Here is a 20,807-nt window from a genome sequence, read left to right on the forward strand (position 1 = left end):
TTAAAAACTGTTCTTCATCTAAAAGCCTCTTTTTTAAGCTCGCTAAGCCCTTCTATCGCTTGCTCGACATCAGGGATAATTTTTTCATACGTAAGCTTAGGGCGAGGTACGTACTTGGGGCCAAATTTGCAAGCCTCCTTCACGCACGTTGGTGGTGCTACATTATCCCAACATACTATTGCCGATACTGTTTGCGGTCTTGTGTTTCTTTGTTGTTTTGCTCTTATCCATCCCATTTTCTTCTTATAATTCAAACTCAACCTTTCTGTGACTTGATCCGCTAAGTTTACTACTCTGCTATTAACGTTATCAAGTAATTCCGGATCTATTTCATACAGTTGATTTTCTACTTCTATTAGTTTTTCTATCAAATGACGGTGCTCGATTTTAAGGCCATGCTTTTGTCACTTAAGAGATTTTTTACTGGGCAATATCGACAACGCAGCGAAGTTAAGAAAACAAATCCTAGAATTGGCGCATTTAGCTACATTCTCGTCAATTTTCGTTTTTGACGGTACTGCATACTCGCAACTTAGAGGAGTACCAATGGGTAGCCCGGTTTCAGGCTTACTGTGCGAGATGGTAATAAGATCTCTGGAAAATAGCGTACTGCAGAAGTATGAAGATAAAATGATAATGTATGCAAGGTACGTCGACGACGTATTGATTATTTGGAATGATAAACCAGACATACGACAATTTATTAGAGATATAAACAACAATAAGTATGGCTTGGAATTAGAACTAGAGCAGCAAGATCAAAAAAGAGTACACTTCTTGGATATAGAGGTCGAAATAGATGATAAAGAGCAAATTGTTACAAAAGTGTATAGAAAACCGACGTACGTTCCGGATTTGATACCATGGTCCTCGCATGACCCAACAAACTACAAACTAGCAGCGTTTAGAGCACTTATTAAACGAGCATACACTCATTGTAGCAGGATGTATGACACACGTAAAGAACTTGATTACATTGCAAAATTAGCAAGAGATGTAGGACTTAAGCAAAGTAAAGTAAAAGCCTTAATACAAGAAGCGGAAAAAGGATGCAATAAGACTAAAGATAAGAAAGAAAAAAAGGAGTTCACCGTAATGGAATACAGAGCACCGTTAAGTGGCATATACAGAAAAATAGGAGTAGAGAGCAAAAAGAAAATAGCATATAAGAGAAACACGACAATATTCCAAATGCTAAGAAATGACAAAACACCAATAGACAGGAGGCTAGTTCCAGGTGTGTACAGAATACCGTTGCATGATAAAAGGCTAAAGAAAGAGTTATATTATATAGGAGCCACAAAGAGATCATTAAGAGAAAGATTGAAGGAGCACGAAAAAAATATAAGATCTAAACAACCGATCACGGCTTTGGCCAATTATGCTATCGCGGATCCTGCAGAGATTACAATCGAATGGAGCAAGGCGGATATTGTACAAAAGATCGATAATATACGACATCTAAAGTATGCAGAGGCATGGCACATTTATAAATACAGAGAAAAGGGGCTTAATATAAATTTTCGAGAGTCAAGTAGAATAGCAACGGCATGGAGAGCGGCGGCATTATAAAGAGCTAATGGGCATGCGCGATCGAATATCTGAAGATTATAGAACGTGCGTGGTTCGAATTACCGTTGAGAAAGTTCAAATTTTTAAAATATTTTACATCAATCCTGAAGAAGGTCTATAAATTAGACCGAAAACGTTAGAGAACTGACAAAAGTAGACTGCATTTTAAAGGTATAGTGAAATGTAGCAATCCTGAAGAAGGTCTATAAATTAGACCGAAAACGTTAGAGAACTGACAAAAGTAGACTGCATTTTAAAGGTATAGTGAAATGTAGTAATTAATTAATGCAGTTAGAGATTTAGTAATCCATATTAGATTTGTAGTGACCGAGAATTGTGGCCCTTCAGGAGATTTACATATGTGAAAATCTAAGAATGTTATTGCTGCCTCTTTTTTTTTCTTCCAAGTGAAATTGATGGAAGGATATATACTTGAGAGATACTGCATGAAGGTAAAAAAAATGTTTTGTCTGTGTCTTCCCACACTATAAGGATATCATCAACATAACGCAAATATAGCCGTGGGTAGTAGATGGCAAGCAGGGAATTGAATATTCTGTGTTCAATTTCTCTTATGATGAATTCCGCTAGAATAGCTGATAAAGGGGAACTCATAGGTACCCCTGCTTTTGTAAATGGATACTCTGATTAAATCAGAAATAATTATGATCAGTGACAAAGGACAATGCCTCACGTATATCAAGTATCTATTGGATGTTAAAGCCCTTTTTTAAGAGCAGAGAATTGGCAAGCATTAAACTTTGAACGTGAGTGCAGAAGGATATAAGGATATTACATCTAGTTTATAGAATGTGTAGGTGTCTGGCTCTAGGGTATCAATGCTTGAACAATGGTGGATTTAGCAATAACAGATGAGGGAGTAACAAATGGAGAATCTGGAATTAATGCGCGAAGGAATTTAGCTAGTGCTTTTTCTAAAAAGTATGTAGGATGAGATCTCTTATTTACAAGCAGACGTAATGGCCATTTTTGCCTTGTGCGATTTTGGTTCAAAGAACAATCTAGGACATGCAACATTGGAGGGGGTCAAGGGACCCAGCTAGGTTGAGGAAACACCTGGTAGAGCTATGATTCTCCTTGCCTTCCATAAGATCATTGGTGTAGGGCAGTGTTTCTCAACCTCTAACGAATCGTTGCCCCCTTCAACATAGTATCGCCCCCTTCACTTCAAAATTCCGATGCCGAGGGCCAAGGCTAATGCCAAATTCATACTGCATTGAATAGACTAGTGACTAGTATAATGTTATTTGTTTAATTATAATTTGTTTATAATTTAATTGTACGATATAACGAATAAAATATCTAATTATTCTTAATTTAATGTTTTACTATATCACCCAGAAAATTGTTTTTTTGCCCTCCAAAATATTTATTTATTTATTTATTTATTTAGACATACTAGGCAGAGCCCATGATGCGGGGTATACAATAATTCGTTACGTGTACATTACAAAAAAATATCATAATCCATCCATTATTACAGAGAAAATTAACATATACATAAATCAAAACAAAAATTATACAAGTATTATTATAAACATCAAAAAACATCAAAAATAAATATCTGAAAGCCAAATATCCAAATATAAACATATAACATAATAACAAAATTCATCATGGGGAGAACTATCCAACCAAAAACATCATTATATAAAGAAAAAAAAAATTAATTACACCCACCTATAAAAGAAAAAGGATTCAATTATCTTATCCAAAATGTGGATAGTCTCCCAACACTTCTTAGCCACAAGCACACTTTTAAGGAAAAAACAAATGCCACCTTTCGGCAAAAACGAATACTCCAATATGCAAAATAAACAACGATGTACGTCACTCCGTACAAGGGATCACTAAAACAAAATAAAAAATCAACAAAGATTACCTAAAAAATAATTTAATTTTTTGAACAAAATTAATTAAATCGAAATTACTTATATTAGTAATAAGTTCCAAAAAATTCTCCAACGGAATAATAGAAGTTCCAAACACACTTTCCCGAATTTTTTCTAACTTAGAGCATTTAGCAATCACGTGAAAAGCATCCAATAGCTGATCATCCTTACAATACATGCAAATTTCTCTGCGATAATTCTGTAAAAAATTAAGGGAATTACATCTGATTTGCATTACTGTGGCACCAATATTAAAAGAAAAATTATTATTATAAAGCGGACAGTCAAAAAAAGACTTATTTAAGTGCTTATACCAATCATTATAAGAACTTGCATTAACTCGTTGATTCAAATCCAGAATGAAGTTATCAAAATAATTTAATTTCAAAATAGAACAACTATCATGCTTATTTAATAATTCCTCAAAATTAATACCATTATTAACACAAATTTCCCTTAGACTTTTAGACCACAGAAAGTCTTTCTTATTAAGCACATAACACAAACAAATTCTACTCCATCGTTTTTCATCCAATGCAATAGTCCTAAAAGTCCAGTTCAAGCATTTATTCAATAATGTAAAAGACAAAGGTAATAACGAACATTCCATAAAGATCAAATAATTTGGGGTGCAACGAGACAAACCAAATAACTTTTTTATAAAATTAACCAGAACCGGATCCAATTCGTCATATTGGTATCCCCAAACCTCAGATGCATATAACATAGATGATTTAACAATTGAATTGAAAATCCTTAGACAATCTTTCAAATTTCGCAATTTCGCCGATCTACACATTTGAATAACTTTATCAGTTTTAACAAAGGCATTCTTTTTAACAGTCTGAATATGATATTTAAATTTACAGCCCTCCAAAATATAAATTGTTACTAATCATCTTCTCAACATGGAAAAACACCCACATGGGGGCGATATTGCTTCTGTTGAGAAACACTGGTGTAGGGTCTTCACTCATCACTGAGGAATGCGATTGTGCAAGAAATTCATTGACCCTGAGGAGAAAGTCGTTTTCTCTGCACAGCACAAACTTCTTGTCTTTGTCAGAGACTAAAAGTCTTAAGTTGGCTCTGGTAAGGAAGTGCATTACTGTCCCGTAGTTCACATGTCTATTGGGCTTACCAGATCTTTGTTTTGTCACTGTAAACTTCGTGATTATTGACACTTCCATTTGCGGATATGTAACGGTTTTATGGCAAGATTTGAGTGCTGCTAATGTGGCCGGAATCAACTGAGATAGATTGATGTTGGCAGGAGGAATATACTTGGGTCCTCATAGGATTTTATGCACTGCGGCAGGCACATTTTCATCCATACAGTTATAATATGGGATATTTCCCTCCATCTTGCTCTGTTTACTCGATGTACATACCAACCACTGGAGCTTGTTGTTCAATTTCTTTTGTAGTGCCTGGGTAGAACTGGAAGCAGTGTTCTGTATTTTACTGAGCTGCTCATAGAGTAAAGATGGGTCACAAGCTTTGGTGAACTGAAGATGTGTTGTATAGAGCTTGAGTTCCACCTCTGCAAGGTACTTTTGTTTGTTCTTAATCAGCTTTGCGAGGAGAGATTTTTCCACACTCGGAAGAATTAAATTTCTGTATTCACCTGACGATGACAACATTAGGATCGTCGAAAGTACTTGCAATAAATGCACATATAATGCCAATCTCAGTGATTTCTCCGTCCTATTGTGAATTTTTTGTACTAGAAATTGTGAATGTTGTCTACACCAGGTGCTGTCTAATTGTGTGCTTTCTGCATTGTGTAATGGATGCCTTGTGCATTTATTTCAACACAATGCATACTAGGTGTGTTGTGCATGTCTTTTCTTTCCTCTTTGATCCAGTCTGCTTAAACATTGTGCATGACAGCAGTACACCAAAGAAAAGACCAAAAATTTGTACGTTCTTCTTCAGTTGACATGCCATTGTGTTGGGAATCAGTACTGGGTTTGGTATTAATTTTTAATTGTTTGTGAATAATTTATTTTGTTTGTTTTCATGCAGAACAAATTATGTGTCATTTGAGTTACTGTGCTTTGGTTGCAAGTTTTTGTTTCAGTGTGTCAATGTATTCTGCAATGCGGATGGATTGTATTGTTCATGCTGTTGTGTGTTTTAATTTTCTTGGAAAATTTTTTTAGTTGTTTCATTAATTTAGGTGTTGTTTTGTTATTGCATATTGTCTAGCTGCTGTTTAATATTGTTGTGTTTCTATTCTACTTTGCCAGGCAGGCTTCTGAAAGGTTTTTGATTTGTGTGCTTTTATAAGTGGATATAGTTTTAGTCCATGGTAGGTTACTACTGTGACTGTACCAGCATAGACTAGTATATGGATGTTTGACAGAGTAGAAATAGAATGAGTACAATACAGTAATTGTGTACATAAGTGTTTACATAATGTGGAGTTTCCCTACTAGTTTAGAAGTGTTGATTTTGGGAATGCATGGCTGTTGTTCAGGATCAGTGCCTGTAAATTTAGTGAGTGTTTCCTGAAAAAGAAGAGAGAGAGTATGAATTAAACCTGAATCTATTTCAGGCAGTGAAGAAGTGTTGATATTATCAGCATCATGAAAATGGTAGTAAGAACAGTATTGTCAATGCATGTACCTTGATGATTCTGATGGATTATGTGATTGTTATTGATGTTGGGAGTATCTGTTTGTTGATGTAATTGTTCTGTGATTCGTTGTTTGATACGTTCTAGTGTTGTTTGTGGTATAAGGTTGTTTTATATTGTCGGGATATAAAAATCGTCTGGCACTCAGTTTTCCCGCCTTTTTATGAACGACCGTTGTCGCCATAGAAACGGCGATCAGATCATTTGAAAACTCGACTGCTCATTGGTTAAAAGACATCAGACCATCGGCGGACGTTTTATAGAGCTGGTAAATGCTGATTGGTGGAATCCAATGCTGTTTCAATCCTATAAAAGCATTGAAGTTCTGGCGGGAAGTTCAGTTTGCTTCGGACATTAAGAAGTGAACTCACGCTGACCTTAGTTCGCCTAAGCTGTCTTAGAAGATTGCCTCATCTTGTTGTATTGTTGTGGACTTTGAATTTGTACGTTGCAAGGTGCTTTTTCGACGGACCTGTTGCAGTGGATAATTACTTTGAACTTTGTTAATATCCAATGTTTGTAATTCTTATATGTGAACTTTAATTGTAATTGTACATACGTTTATTTTCAAATATACATTAAGTTTTAAATTTAACTGACTCTGAAGAATAATTTGAAGTTGACTTATATAATTGTTCTTTTTTGATCAGCAACCCTTTGTGAGATGAGAATAATGTAAAAACAAATGATGTAACTGTTGTCTGTATTCCATTGTGTCTGTTTTAAGTTTTTTAAAGGTGAAGTAAGGATGATAAACTTATTCATTTCCAATGTCCATTTCATCTGTTGGCATGGTTTACCTACCTGAGTGATCTATGGTTGGATTGCTTCAGAAAATTAAGGTTAGTCTGGTTTCCCACAACTTGTGTGGGTATTACAATAGCCATACTTGGACCAGTGCTGCTTTTACCACTGGTGGCCAAGGAAGAATGTAAAATGTTTTTTGAATGTGAGCTCTGCCTAACTCATGAGCATGGACCTTGTTAATCTGAGCAATGTGGGAGCCATTGCTCAGATTATTTGGACTTGGATCATGTTATCACCATAGTTAGATCTCCACATATCTGTGGAGATCTAATTATGTGGGTTCAGTCACTCTTGGCTTCATTTCTCCTTATAGACCTCACTAACATGGCTGACCCTATCAGGTGCAGATGCTCCATCTAGCATAGCTCTATGGTTCATCAGAATTACTGAGCTCTCTCACCACAGCAAAGCGGTGACTGGCGAGAGGTTGTTGTTGTTGTTGTTGTTGTTGTCATTATTATTATGTTGGGTTTAGTGGGTTTTACTCAGTTCACACTGGTGGCTGTGTACTATGCCGGACCAGAGTCAAGGCATAGCAACCAAAACAAAACTAAAATTAAATAAGTGTGTCAGTGTCTATATTCAGGAATTTCCTAACAATATGACATGTATTAAATATAGTGGCCTTCTGTAGTGTGATGTATGTGTTTCTATTTAATTGTAATGTTCCCAGGCTTTTGTGTGGTGTGTGTGGTATCACACCTGTACAGGAGAGAATAACAGGTACAATAACTACTCTATCCATCCTCCACAGATGCCTTATTTCCTGGGCAAGTTCTGTGTACTTGCTAATTTTTTCAGTGCATGTGTTTTGTACATTGTGAGTGTTTGGAATGGCTATGTCTATAATGTATGTGATTTTATTGTGTTGTGTTTGGAATGGCTATGTCTATAATGTATGTGATTTTATTGTGTTTGTCAATGAGTGTGATGTCTGGTCTGTTGTGGTAAATTGTTTTATCTGTAATTATAGTTCTGTCGTAGTACAGTTTGTGTGTGTTGTTTTCCAATACTGTCTGTGGAATATACTTGTAGTATGGTTCGTGGATGTCTTTATTATTATTATTTTAACTTTATTTTTGTGTGCACATTTTATTATGGCTGATATCGATTCTGGATCTTCATGTAGTAAAAAAAGAACAAATTAATGTTTTGTATTTTCAAAATTAGTAGATGAATATATATACATAGGATGCTTTTACAAGATACAGTATAGCACAAGTAATGCAATTATTTCCATTATAATAAATATAAAGCAGAAATGCATTAGAAAATTACTGGTAATATATTCAATAGATTGAGTTTCACCTTTAGTAATGACATATTCCATTAAAGCATTTTTTACTATATTCTGTAAATTGTGCTATTTTAAGTTGTTATAATCTAGTAAAATAAATGAAAAATCTAATAAGATCATTCATGAATAAAAAAAGTTTTTTATCTATTCTAAATAAATATGGTTTGTACATTAACTATTGGAAACAGCACTTGATGTAATGCTCATTTATACTGAATTTTTATTTAATATTAATCTCTACATTCAATAAATTAAATAAGTGTGCCAAACCTGAGTTGTAGTTGAAAATATTTATTGTGATTTGCTAGAGTTATGGTGAAAGTTGTGTAGCAATTGTTATCAGCACTGTTTCACTTGTTAATTAATTGTAGTAACGAAAGTTTGCATTTAGTTCCATCAAATAAGTTTATCCCTATTTTTGAGATATAAGTAGTATAATACAAGTTTTAAAACATGAAAAACTTCTTCATGTTTTAAAAGTTGACTTGTATTAATGTAGTTTATACTAATGTATATCTTAATCTTAAAAATGGTTAAAATAAGATATATAAGATATAATATAAATTTAGAAAAATAAAATTATTTGAGGTATTTGATCAATAAAATTATTAATAGATTTCCACATTTAATATTAAATTGTCTGATGATTATAATCATAAATTAACTTATTAGCCGTTTAATAATCTGAATCTGAATAATCTAAATATATTATATTTTATTAAAATTTAAAGTTATATCAATATAAAATATGAATTTTTTCTTTGTTAATTTGATATGTGATCTGTAACATTTCAGTAGATTAATATTTTAATATTTAAGTTTTTTATATTTTTGTGAATAGTACTAATTACATACATTTTTTGTTTACAGAAAAAACATGAAAACTGAAATAAATGCAATCCAAGGTAAGTTTTGTATTGATTGCAGATTATTAATAAATATTATTCTGTAATACAACTATTACATAATTATATTCAGCTATTTAGTTATATTTGTCTACATTAATAAAAATGTATTATTCATGAATTAAAAAAAAAAGGTTGACTATAATTTTTCTTTTAGGACAAATTTTTTGTCTGTCAAATTGCAGATAATATGTATTTTAAAAAAACATTGGCATTAAAGAACCTTTATTTGGTCAGTTTTTGAGATTTTGTAATAAAAATTGTTTAATAGTTTGAAATATATGAAATTGATTAAATAATTTCAACTCACTATATTTATTTTAATATGAAACATAGTTTACAATTCATTAGAAGTTAAAAATGATCTGTTTCTGTCAATGCAGTTGAATAGCAATATTCTTGTGACATTGATCTTAATCATAGATCAACTCTAATCAATTAAGAACTTAAAAAATAAAAGTGCTTTAACTTCTAACATTTTGATTTTTTACATTTCTATGCTAGTTATCATATAATAAATAGTATTGCAGATGCATTATACAGTACAACAACACCATATCTGAAAATAAATATGAAGAAAATTTAATTTAACAACATAAGAATTAAACCTACAGAGGCTTGTTTTCAGTAAACAGGAAATGATGTCATAATTTTTAATCTCTTGTTTTATAAGTTTATGAGAGAAATAATAACAGTAATAATAATTTGATAAAATAATAATGTTACACATAAAAAAACTAAACTAAAATGCCTGCTGTTTGAACCTACATAGTCTCTAGCTTCAGTGCCTAGCATCTTACTCACTCATCTATTGCCACTCTGGGACCTGAAACATCCAAAGACTTATAAGCTGAACACTAAACTTTTAGAGAATCAATTTTTGGAAATGCTTGAAAAGTGGGTTCTGTTATTTGGGCGAGAAGCTATTTGTGTTATGTTTAAGGCTACATGTTCAATATGTTTGGTGCCAGTTGGAGATCTGAACATCTGGACCTTTCCTTGTAAGTGACAGCTTAACTTGTTACTTTTGCTTTCCAGATGCCAAACTGATAATGTTTGCAGCACCTGCATGAATTAGTAAGTAAAACTGGTGGTGATAAATAATTTCAAGTGCGAAAAGAATTTAAAACTGGCAAAATGTTGGCAATATTTTAAAATTTTTCCTGTATAACTACTTTTAGTATGATCATAACCTAATATTTATGTTATTTTTTGTTAGTTCTATGCTTATAAATAAGGTTGTAGGTTTCAATGACAAATATATTGTATGCTATATTTTTCATTGTAGCAGGAATTAGTTCATTAGCATATATTCATTAGCATATATGTACTAAGTACATTTGTCTTCAGCATTCAAAACCCATGTGCAATGATTATGACCAAAACCTGTTAGACTGAAATTAATCAACTTTCAATTCAATTCTTTATTGTATGAATTTTAGTTCATTACAATGGGGTTAAAGTATTACATAAAAACTAAAGTTAGTACAATATAACAAATTAATATACTAGCTTAGTACTACACAATAAAACATTAATAAAATATTTAACTCCAATTATTAAAGATAAAATATTCTTGGACAGGAAACATGAAATTTATCTAATTTCCAGTTTATTAAAAGTTATTAAGTTTGATAAGTTAAAAAATAAAGCTTCAAGTAGAAATTTTTTTATTTTAGTTGTTTCTGAAAAAAAATATTAAAAAATGGAATTTTTACATTAAGTAAACTTTTATCATTACATAATTTTTATAGAACATTAGTTAACTTTCTTCAATAAAACTTGTTTATATTACTCTCTAAAACTATATAAACTGAAAAGTCAGTTATTTGAATTAATTTTATTTTTACTTTCTTTGCTAAATGTTTGTCAAATTTAGAAAATGTCATTGGACAACAGCAAAATTCATATTTTATTACTTGATAAAATTATAATTACTGTATATACTCGCATATAAGATGGGGTTTTTATTTATTTATCACAGCTTCAAATTCCTAGGTCATCCTATACACATGAGTAAAAGATTCTTTGCATTTTTGCAAATAATTTTTGTGAACTGTTTATTTGCATTTTTTACTGGATGCTTACCCTCTTGTATTTAAAAACTTAAATATTTTATCTGGATTGTTTGAATCGTTCTTGTATATTGTCTGGAGTAAAGATGAATAGCAATAGGAAAAGCAAAGCTTTTGAATTGAATTTCAGATTGAAATTCCAAAATCACACAGGAGCATGATATAAGTTTTAATCCATTCCCACATGAAAACAGATGATTATTTGGAAATTAGAATTCAGAGAAACTCATAAGTGTAATCGACGAAGAGTGGATTTGACTATTAAGAATTGGCAAAAAAGGTTCCCGATTGTCCAACTTTACATGAACAAATTATGTTGTCGATTTTACAAGGTTTTTGCCTTAAAGATTAAAATGCCAGTAATTTTTGCAGGACAATGTGTGCATTTATGTTCATTTGATATTTTACTTGTGATTAAACAAAAACAAAATTAGAATTGCATTAATAAATCTAATTTTCTTTATTTTGGATCTTTAAAGTCCCACCTTGTCCTATATGCTAGGTCATCATATATGTGAGTAAATACAGTACTTTAATGTATTAAAGGTAATTTCAATGATTAGAAATATATAATTGTCCAAGAAATATTTTTGTGTTAAAATATATAAGGAGCAATCTTTGTATGATTATTAGTTTAGGAAATAGAATATATTGCTTGTTTTGTAATTTAAAACAAATTTTACTGGTTAAAAACTTGCTAGAAAATTATATTAACAAAAATTAATATAATCAAGGTCAGGTATACTATATGTAAACATACAGTACAGTGGTATCTCAGGATACGAACACCCCAGCATACGAAATTTTCAGGATACGACATGAAATTCAAACATATTTTTCCTCCATGATACGAACAAAAACTCACCATATGACGTTACATTAGTTCGCAGTGCCATTTTTTATTCACTTCTGTTCATTGGTCTCAGTCCGCATGTTTGCTTTATCGTGGAAGGATCTCATTTGATAAAGGAAATCTTGAGGTATTATCAGAAAGTGACTGATTTTGTTGAAAAGAAACATCCCAAAAAGGTTCACACTGGCCGTATTGCTGCTTGGAGTAATGACATTTGCCTAAGTCATTTTAGAAACATTTTAAAAACTAGGCAAAGCCAAACCTCTTTGGATAGATATTTTTCCAAGTGACCTCTATCCAGTGAAAGTGCTGGTGGAAGTGAAGGAAAGAAAGCAAAAAGCAGTGAATAAAAATTAAAAAATATATATATAAAACAACACTAATTTTTTAAATTTTTTTTAAGCTATTTTTAAGTTATTGTTACATTATGTTATGTAAGTTAAGTTTTAGTATCATTTCCCTTCTCCCTCTCCTCTGCCACCAGTTTATAGCTCCACCATTGTCTATCCTCAAAGGTAAAGTGCAAATAAAACTACATTTTTTTTTATCAATTATTATTTTATTATGGTTATTTATACATTTACAACTACAAAATGCATTTTTAGTGTTTTCCTTACTATAATTATTTTTTCAATGTACTACTTAGCTTTAATTTGAATGTGTTTTTTGTGTTGGAATGAATTATTTGGTTTTACATGTAATTGTATGGAGAAAAATGATTCATCTTACGACATTTTCATGATACGATCTCAGTTTCGGAACGGATTAATTTCGTATCCTGACGTATCACTGTATAACATACACTGCTATTTCATTGTTTACATAATACCAAGTGGCATAAAAATCTTTAAAAGGTTAATGATTCTTAAAATTTTATGATAAAAAAATACTTATACCAATTATAAGTCTCAAAAGCAAATCTTCACAAATTTGTGGTTATTGAAAATGCAAAACATTAATATGCTATATAGAAGGTATTAACTCAAACAGTAAAACATTTTTTCTATTTCACTCTGTGATTAGTTCATTATAGATGCAATTATAAAATAAGCCAATGAAAACATGGCATGCTAAGATGGAATCTCCGAAACTTCTTCCTAACTATTGAAAATACAAAATGGTAAAGAACAACAATTCTCTTATCATTTTGTTACATATCTATTTTACTTAGAATAATATATTTTATTATTATTAATATCATAATAATAGTTAAATGGTAAAATAAACTCACAAAAAATTCAGTAGAATGTAATTTTAGTGTTGATACTATTCAACGATATGGATTTAAGAGTCAATATTTTTTCATTTAGAGAAATGTTATAAAATATGATAAAACTGAGCTTCTAAATAGTTCTGAAAAATGCCATTACAAACAGAGAGGAGGAAATTTATCCGCTTTCAAGATATGTGTGAGGGGGAGTATGTAATAGTCAGTGGATGGTAAAAATAAAATGAAATATTTTGCAATGTGTAAAGATTTTGTTCATGTTTTTTGAAGATGATCTTAATAAGTAAAGAAGGATTAAAGGAAAAAGATGTTTGATGAGTCATAATTCATAAAAAAGTCAGTAATATTTTTTGGATATTTATTGTAAATAAAATGCCTAAAACAATTTTAAAAGTGCTAAAAAAAAATGAAAATAAAAGTCAGCCTCACTTTTTAGAGAAAAGATAAGAATATACTTATAGTGATATTCTGTCACTATAAGTATATTCAAAACTGAATCAATATCAAAACTGAAAAATCCTTAATAAATATACTCTTAATAAACATCTAAAAGTTGCAACCAATATTAACCAATTTATCAATTATCTATATTAACCAACAAGAGAACCAACAATATAGTAATTCATCAAAAATGAAGAACAGCTCTAAACTACAAATGTAAAGAGTTTAAAAACTGTTTCCAAAAAATATAAAAGTGATTAAAAAATCCCATACACTGAACCAATTTACTGTGTGGTACGATCAAGTACAAAAACAAACGTTTTCGAACCCCTTCAAAAAACGTTTATCTTGACAAAAGCCTTCATCCAGAAATGAACAAGAATGGATATGAGGAAAAAAATATATAAAAATCAGAGACAATACCTAAATAGTAATAAAAATAGTAATTTCTCAGAACAAATAACTTTAGTACTCTAGAAATTCTTCATTTTCAAGTGAAATACAATAATTTAGGAATTGTTGCAGTCTCAGCACAAGGAAATCTCCTCAATCTGCAGTTTGATTCCAAAAATGATTTAGATCAGCAATCACCAACTTTTCTGACCTCATGGACCACTATCATGAATTTTTTTTTAAACAATACAAACATCTACAGAATAATGATCATAGATGCTCCATTTAACTTTATTAATGTGCAATTCATTTGTTTAATTATAACAAATAAGTGTGAAGTTTGTTGCTGCTTGTTTGAAATAAATTTATGGATTCTTGACTCTTTTCCACGAAGAATGATAATTGCACTCACAACATTATTTATTGTTGATTATTTTTTGCTTTTTTACATTATTATTTGTTGATAAGTCATTATGTGCTTGGTTTTAGATTTGAATAAAAAAATTTTAATGAGTGAGAAGAAGCAACCAAGAATTTTTCATTTCTTTCATAACACTTTGCATAATCTTGAGTTGATCAATGTTCAAATTTCTCCACAGACCACCAAAATTTTCTCATGGACCATTACTGGCAACTGCTGATATAGATAGAGAACTTACTATAGACTGCTATAGTAATAGTGTTGTAACAACTGTTAAAATTATAAAACTGTTCATAGAAAAATGGGTCAGATTTTAAGCTGAACTCTAAAGCTAATTGGGATTTTATAGAAACAATATCCTGTTGAGAACTCCTTCATGAGTGTAGTTTTAAGAAACAATAATTGACCTTTGATGGTTACATCACCAAGATGTCAGATTCATATCTTGGCCTTTCATTTAAACCATAGAATTATAAAAACCTATAAATTTGTATAATATGTATATGCCTAATAACGTCATTGAATAAAAGTGTATTATTATTTCATTTAGGTTTTTTTAATGTATCTGTGTTCATATAATATTAAAATGATCTCATTGTTTAATTCTCAAAGTTCTACAAATATACTTTAAACATTAAGTGGGGTCTTACTGTATTAAAATCTAGTCCACTTACCAAAATTTGCTTGGATATGTTAAATCACTGCCATGACAATAGGAGTGTTGAGGTATTTGAATTGAAAATTTTTCAGAAATAACTCTCATTAGGCAATCAAGAAGACTTAATCTTTAAAAATGCCTGAATTAAAAATAGAACAAGTACTTTACAAAAAGTACATTTTATTGTTTTTAATTTAATTATGTTTAAGTCAGCACATTAGACTTCCGTATTTAATAGAATGTTTCAACTTAGCTGTTCACCATTGATTCAAATTAAGTAAGGATAAGCTGTTGATTTATATCTGATAGTCTTTCTGTGCATTCTGTTTGGAAATACTGTATTATGAGTAATTCTTTTTATTACATGAAAAATCATCTGAAATATCTTTTAATATGTTTTTGATTACTTTATTAACCACAAATTCAAAGTGGTTGTATATGCAACAGATAACACAAAAATACCAAAAAACCAGTAAAAAATAAATATTTTATGCTATGACTGTTTTTTTGTGTACAATGAATATTGTCATGTATTATTGAATATAAACAAACAGAACATGTTTTTTAATTGAATCAAATAGATAAAAATTTAAAAATAGACATGTGCAAAACCATCAAAATTCTACATCAATTTAACCAATGCATGCCAAGCTGTGGAGAGAGAATTATTCTTTTTAAAATTAATTGCTTTGCCTTAATTGCCTTGTAAATCTCAAAAGCCTTGATGTTTCAATTGTGCCTGGTCCGTCATTTGATATAATACAGTAGTGTCATGAAAGTTGACGTGTACATCTTCTTCCCCTACATATGAAGTTAGTGCTGTATTGGCCATTTTTTTATGATATTGTATTGGTTATTTTATCATTTGACATGATTTTTATTAAAATTTATGGAATAATTAGACAATAACTGCGTTTAATTTGTCAAAGTTGCAAAGAAAACAAGATTTTAAATACTCATGCCCTTTTGAAACCAGATGATTAAAAAATGACAACATTATTTAAAATATAATATTTTAAATGAAACAGAATTTTATAATCATTTAATTAGATTATTATTGAAATTATTTAATTTAATTAATTGATTAGTCAATTTAATTTTTTTTTTAAACTCCTAAAAGTTTAAAATGTATGGATAAATATGCCATTTATCACACTAGGATTTAAAATTCAAAATTAGGGTAGAACTTGGCTACTATTAATAAACAGTGCAAAGCAATTTGGTCTAAAGGCAGATCAAAATTATTCCAGTAGTAAATAATTTGGTAATTTAATGTTTAAACTTCATTGTTTATGTATACAGATATACCTTGCTTAATGTGAGATTTGATTAACGTGTGAAATTAATTACAGTAATCCCTTTATATAAGGACTTTGAATAAGTTCTCGCTGTTTTTTTTTTGTGAAAATTAACACTTTATTTTAAAAAAGTTGTAATAAACACGTTACTGAAAGTATTGTCCATCACTAGCCACTACTTTCTCCCATTGTTCTGGCAGCATTTGAATTCCATGTCAGAAAAACGAAACGTCTTTTGAGGTTATCCAAGAATCAACCCATTTTTTGGCATCCTCATAAGAATGGAAGTGCTGCTCAGCCAGGCCATGTGCCATCGATCGGAACAAGTGATAATCCGAAGGGACGATGTCTGGTGAATACGGCGGGTGGGGTAGGACTTCCCATTTAAGCGTTTCCAAGTATGTTTTCACCAGTTGTGCAACATGTGGCCGAACATTGTCATGTTGCAAAATCACTTTGTCATGTCTCTGCTCATATAGCGGCCGTTTTTCCTTCAATGCTTGGCTCAAACGCATCAATTGTAGTCGATAGCGATCTCCCGTGATGGTTTCGTTTGGTTTGAGCAACTCGTAATAAACTACACCTAGCTGATCCCACCAAATGCAGAGTAGAAGCTTCGAACCATGGATATTCGGCCTTGCTGACGATGTTGATGCATGACTGGGCTTACCCCATGATTTTCTACGCTTAGGGTTATCGTAGTGTATCCATTTTTCGTCACCTGTCACGATACGATGCAGAAAACCTTTCCTTTTCTGCCGTTGAAGCAGCTGTTCACATGTGAAAAGACGCCGTTCGACATCTCTCGGCTTCAACTCGTACGGCACCCAATGTCCTTGCTTTTGAATCATTCCTAATCCTTTTAAACGTTTCGAAACTGTTGTGTGATCAACTCCTAATGATTCTGCAAGTTCAGCTAGCGTCTGACATGAGTCTTCATGAAGTAATGCCTCTAATTCCTTGTCTTCAAACTTTTTTGGTGCACCAGATCGTTCTTTATCTTCAACATCAAAATCATTATTTTTGAAGCGTCTAAACCAATCTCTGCATGTTGTTTCCGACAGAGCATGGTCGCCGTAAGTCTCAACAAGAATTCTGTGTGCTTCAGCTGCAGATTTTTTTTGAATAAAATAGTGCAATAAAATTCCCCGCAAATACTCTTTTTTTGGCACGAAACTAGACATGTTTAACACAATGAAAAAATAAGTTGTTTACACTTCGGTGAAATGACATATACTGAATTTCAAGGTCGCTTATTGTACTTCCTTACAGATGCGTCACCATCTAAAAATAAACACACGTGGTTCTGGTAACGCCATCTGTTGGAAAACAGCGAGAACTTATTCAAGGTCCTTATATATATATTACTGTTAAAGACCGAAATTAGAGAATGTCGACACATACAAAATATGTTGATGAAAGAACAAATATTTGGCTATATTATTATATATTCGAACAATTGCCGGTGTATGTCGACAAGCACAGATAAGCTTTGGTGGAGGTCAAAACGACACCCGAGAAGCCGATGTTGACAGAGATGCAACAGTCTGTTGCCAAATTATTTGCCGTTTCTTTCTGCTCAAATTGGTGATACTATACGAATACAAGTCCCTGATGTCGACCGTGGCCGTACAGATGCCCAAAATATGTTGCCGGTTGTTGTTGGAATAGAAGACTCCAACTTTTATAAATTAACAAACAAAAATCGTATCCTCAAGCAGCTTTATACCCATAATGAGTTTGTAATTTGTAAAGAAAAGTTACTTTCCATAGATGAGATTTCTTCTCAAGAAATATCGCTGAGAGAAGCAGCTGCAGCTAATTCGAAAAGTGGAGGGCAAGGCTATACATGCTGTCATTGCAAAAAGAAGTGTTCCATGAATAAATGCAGTTGTAAAAGCAAGGGACTTTTGTGCAATTCAAAGTGCCATAACAGTTTAAGTTGTTGCAATAAATAAGATTGTATAACGTTAATCACATAATTTATGTGTAAGTTTATTATTGTATTATTTTCTTTAATGATTTAGAATGTACTGTTCGTTTTAGGTTCAACAGTTTATTTACATGTGCTGTTACTTAAGCTTTCTCTTATTTTGACATATTAAAAAGTTGCATTTTTGTCTTAACGTAATAAAAATATTTTTATTCAACATTCACCATCAGTGCATGCTGAATGTCGACATTTGCCGGTGTAAGTGAGAAATAATGATATTTAGCAAATATTTCGTACATACACGAAACGACTGTGTGAATGCTGACATTCACCGGAGAATGTTGACATTCGCCAGATATCGGTCATTCACAGTAACATATATATAAAATATTTGCTAAATATCATTATTTCTCACTTACACCGGCAAATGTCGACATTCAGCATGCACTGATGGTGAATGTTGAATAAAAATATTTTTATTACGTTAAGACAAAAATGCAACTTTTTAATATGTCAAAATAGGAGAAAGCTTAAGTAACAGCACATGTAAATAAACTGTTGAACCTAAAACGAACAGTACATTCTAAATCATTAAAGAAAATAATACAATAATAAACTTACACATAAATTATGTGATTGACGTTGTACTGTACAATCATATTTATTGCAATAACTTAAACTGTTATGGCACTTTGAGTCCCTTGCTTTTACAACTGCATTTATTCGTGGAACACTTTTTGCAATGACAGCGTGTACAGTCGACCCCCCTAAAACACTGTAGATAATTCCGTGTTATATGAATGCCATGTTTTATGAGTCACTTAGATTTTACAAGTCACTTAGATTTTACAAATATGTGTGCCGGGCTGTGAACGGCTCATGTATTTGTAAAATCTAAGTGACAAAAACACCATTTAGTGACAAAGTGAGCGATTTCCACCAAACAGTTGCCGGGAAAAGAGGTACGACCTTGTCTTATCTCTGACTACCCACAAAGGATTTGGCGACAGACTGTCGCCTCTCTGTCAACATCGACTTTTCGGGTGTCGTTTTGACCTCCACCAAAGCTTATCTGTGCTTGTCGACATACACCGGCGATTGTTCGAATGTATAATAATATAACCAAATATTCGGTCTTTCACCAACGTATTTTGTATGTGTCGACATTCACCGGAGAATATCGACATTCTCTAATTTCGGTCTTTCACAGTAACATATATATTACATTAGCATGAAAATTTTATATTTTACATTAGCAATCATATATGAATGTTTGATAATTTATCTGATTTTTTTCTATTTGTATTCGAAAAGTGTGAATTATTTATGTAGGCTAAAATTTCAGTATGAACAGTGATTGTTTGGAAAAGTTTATATAATTCTGTTTTAACTTCTGCTGCATATATAAGGACCTTGGTGCATATATAAGGACCTTGGTGCATATATAAGAACTTCTGCTGCATATATAAGGAACTTCTGCTGCATATATAAGGACCTTGAATAAGTTCTCGCTGTTCTTTAACAGATGGCATTACCAGAACCACGTGTGTTTATTTTTTTAATTATTTTTTTAATTATTTTAATATTTTTTAATTAACACAGATTTACCAGCTGCCTTTACAGGCATTTTATTTGTAAGCTTATGAGAAAGCTAAATATCATCTGTTAATAGGAATTATGTTTTGAAATGCTGTACATTTTGTTTTCTAAATGAAATCATACATATTTTACATTTATTAGATTTATGTTTATTACAAAATATTTGTTACATGTAATTCTTACTACACACGAATAATGTTCAGACATTATTTGTGTTAACATTGAATATATTCAAAAATAGAAACATTGACAGATTATGTAGATATATTAATAACAACAACAACAAGTTAAAATAAACAGTAAATTTATTTTATTATGATCTATTTTTATATTTTGAAGATATATTTGGTATATATTAAATTTATAGTAAAAGCTACTTACAGATGTTTGATTTTAATTATTTATTTAATATTTTATTTTTTATCAAAAAAATGGTTTATATACTGGCTTATTATGAGTTAATGTAAATCAGTAGAGTATAAATAATACACAAATGTTTTCAGGTTTATATAGAAATTTATGAGACTGACATTTATGTATTATTTAATATTAAATTACATAATTTCTTGTTATGTACAGTACTGTACATATTTTTTGATAAAGCTTTATCATTTAAATTTTTTGATAAAGCTTTGGTAATAAATTTGTGAAAGAAAGCAAAAATGTAATCCCTGTGTGCTAGGTCAAGAAGACATGTTTTGTACTAGACGGCGCTAGTTGGCTAGTGTCACATACTTTGGTCAAAGGTCATCTTCTTTGTTCTAGTTTGCTAC

General features: G+C 31.2%; 2 protein-coding genes across 2 annotated transcripts; one reads left to right on the forward strand and one right to left on the reverse strand.

Annotated features, from left to right (window-relative positions):
- The first annotated feature begins 546 nt into the window (after nucleotides 1-546).
- Nucleotides 547-1,572, forward strand: LOC111622349. The gene has a single exon (XM_023364708.1). The coding sequence runs from the start codon at nucleotides 547-549 to the stop codon at nucleotides 1,570-1,572; it is 1,026 nt and encodes a 341-aa protein (XP_023220476.1).
- Nucleotides 1,573-2,965: 1,393 nt separating this feature from the next.
- Nucleotides 2,966-4,346, reverse strand: LOC111622364. Its single transcript, XM_023364720.1, has 2 exons — nucleotides 3,525-4,346; nucleotides 2,966-3,443 (listed from the first exon to the last, which is right to left on the reverse strand). Exons 1-2 carry the CDS (start codon nucleotides 4,282-4,284, stop codon nucleotides 3,424-3,426), a joined length of 780 nt encoding a protein of 259 aa, XP_023220488.1. The 5' UTR covers nucleotides 4,285-4,346; the 3' UTR covers nucleotides 2,966-3,423.
- Between the last annotated feature and the right edge of the window lie 16,461 nt (nucleotides 4,347-20,807).

This window comes from Centruroides sculpturatus, unplaced genomic scaffold, assembly GCF_000671375.1.
Source record: "Centruroides sculpturatus isolate CEXI.00-Female unplaced genomic scaffold, Cexi_2.0 scaffold7, whole genome shotgun sequence".
Taxonomy (NCBI): Eukaryota; Metazoa; Arthropoda; class Arachnida; order Scorpiones; family Buthidae; genus Centruroides; species Centruroides sculpturatus.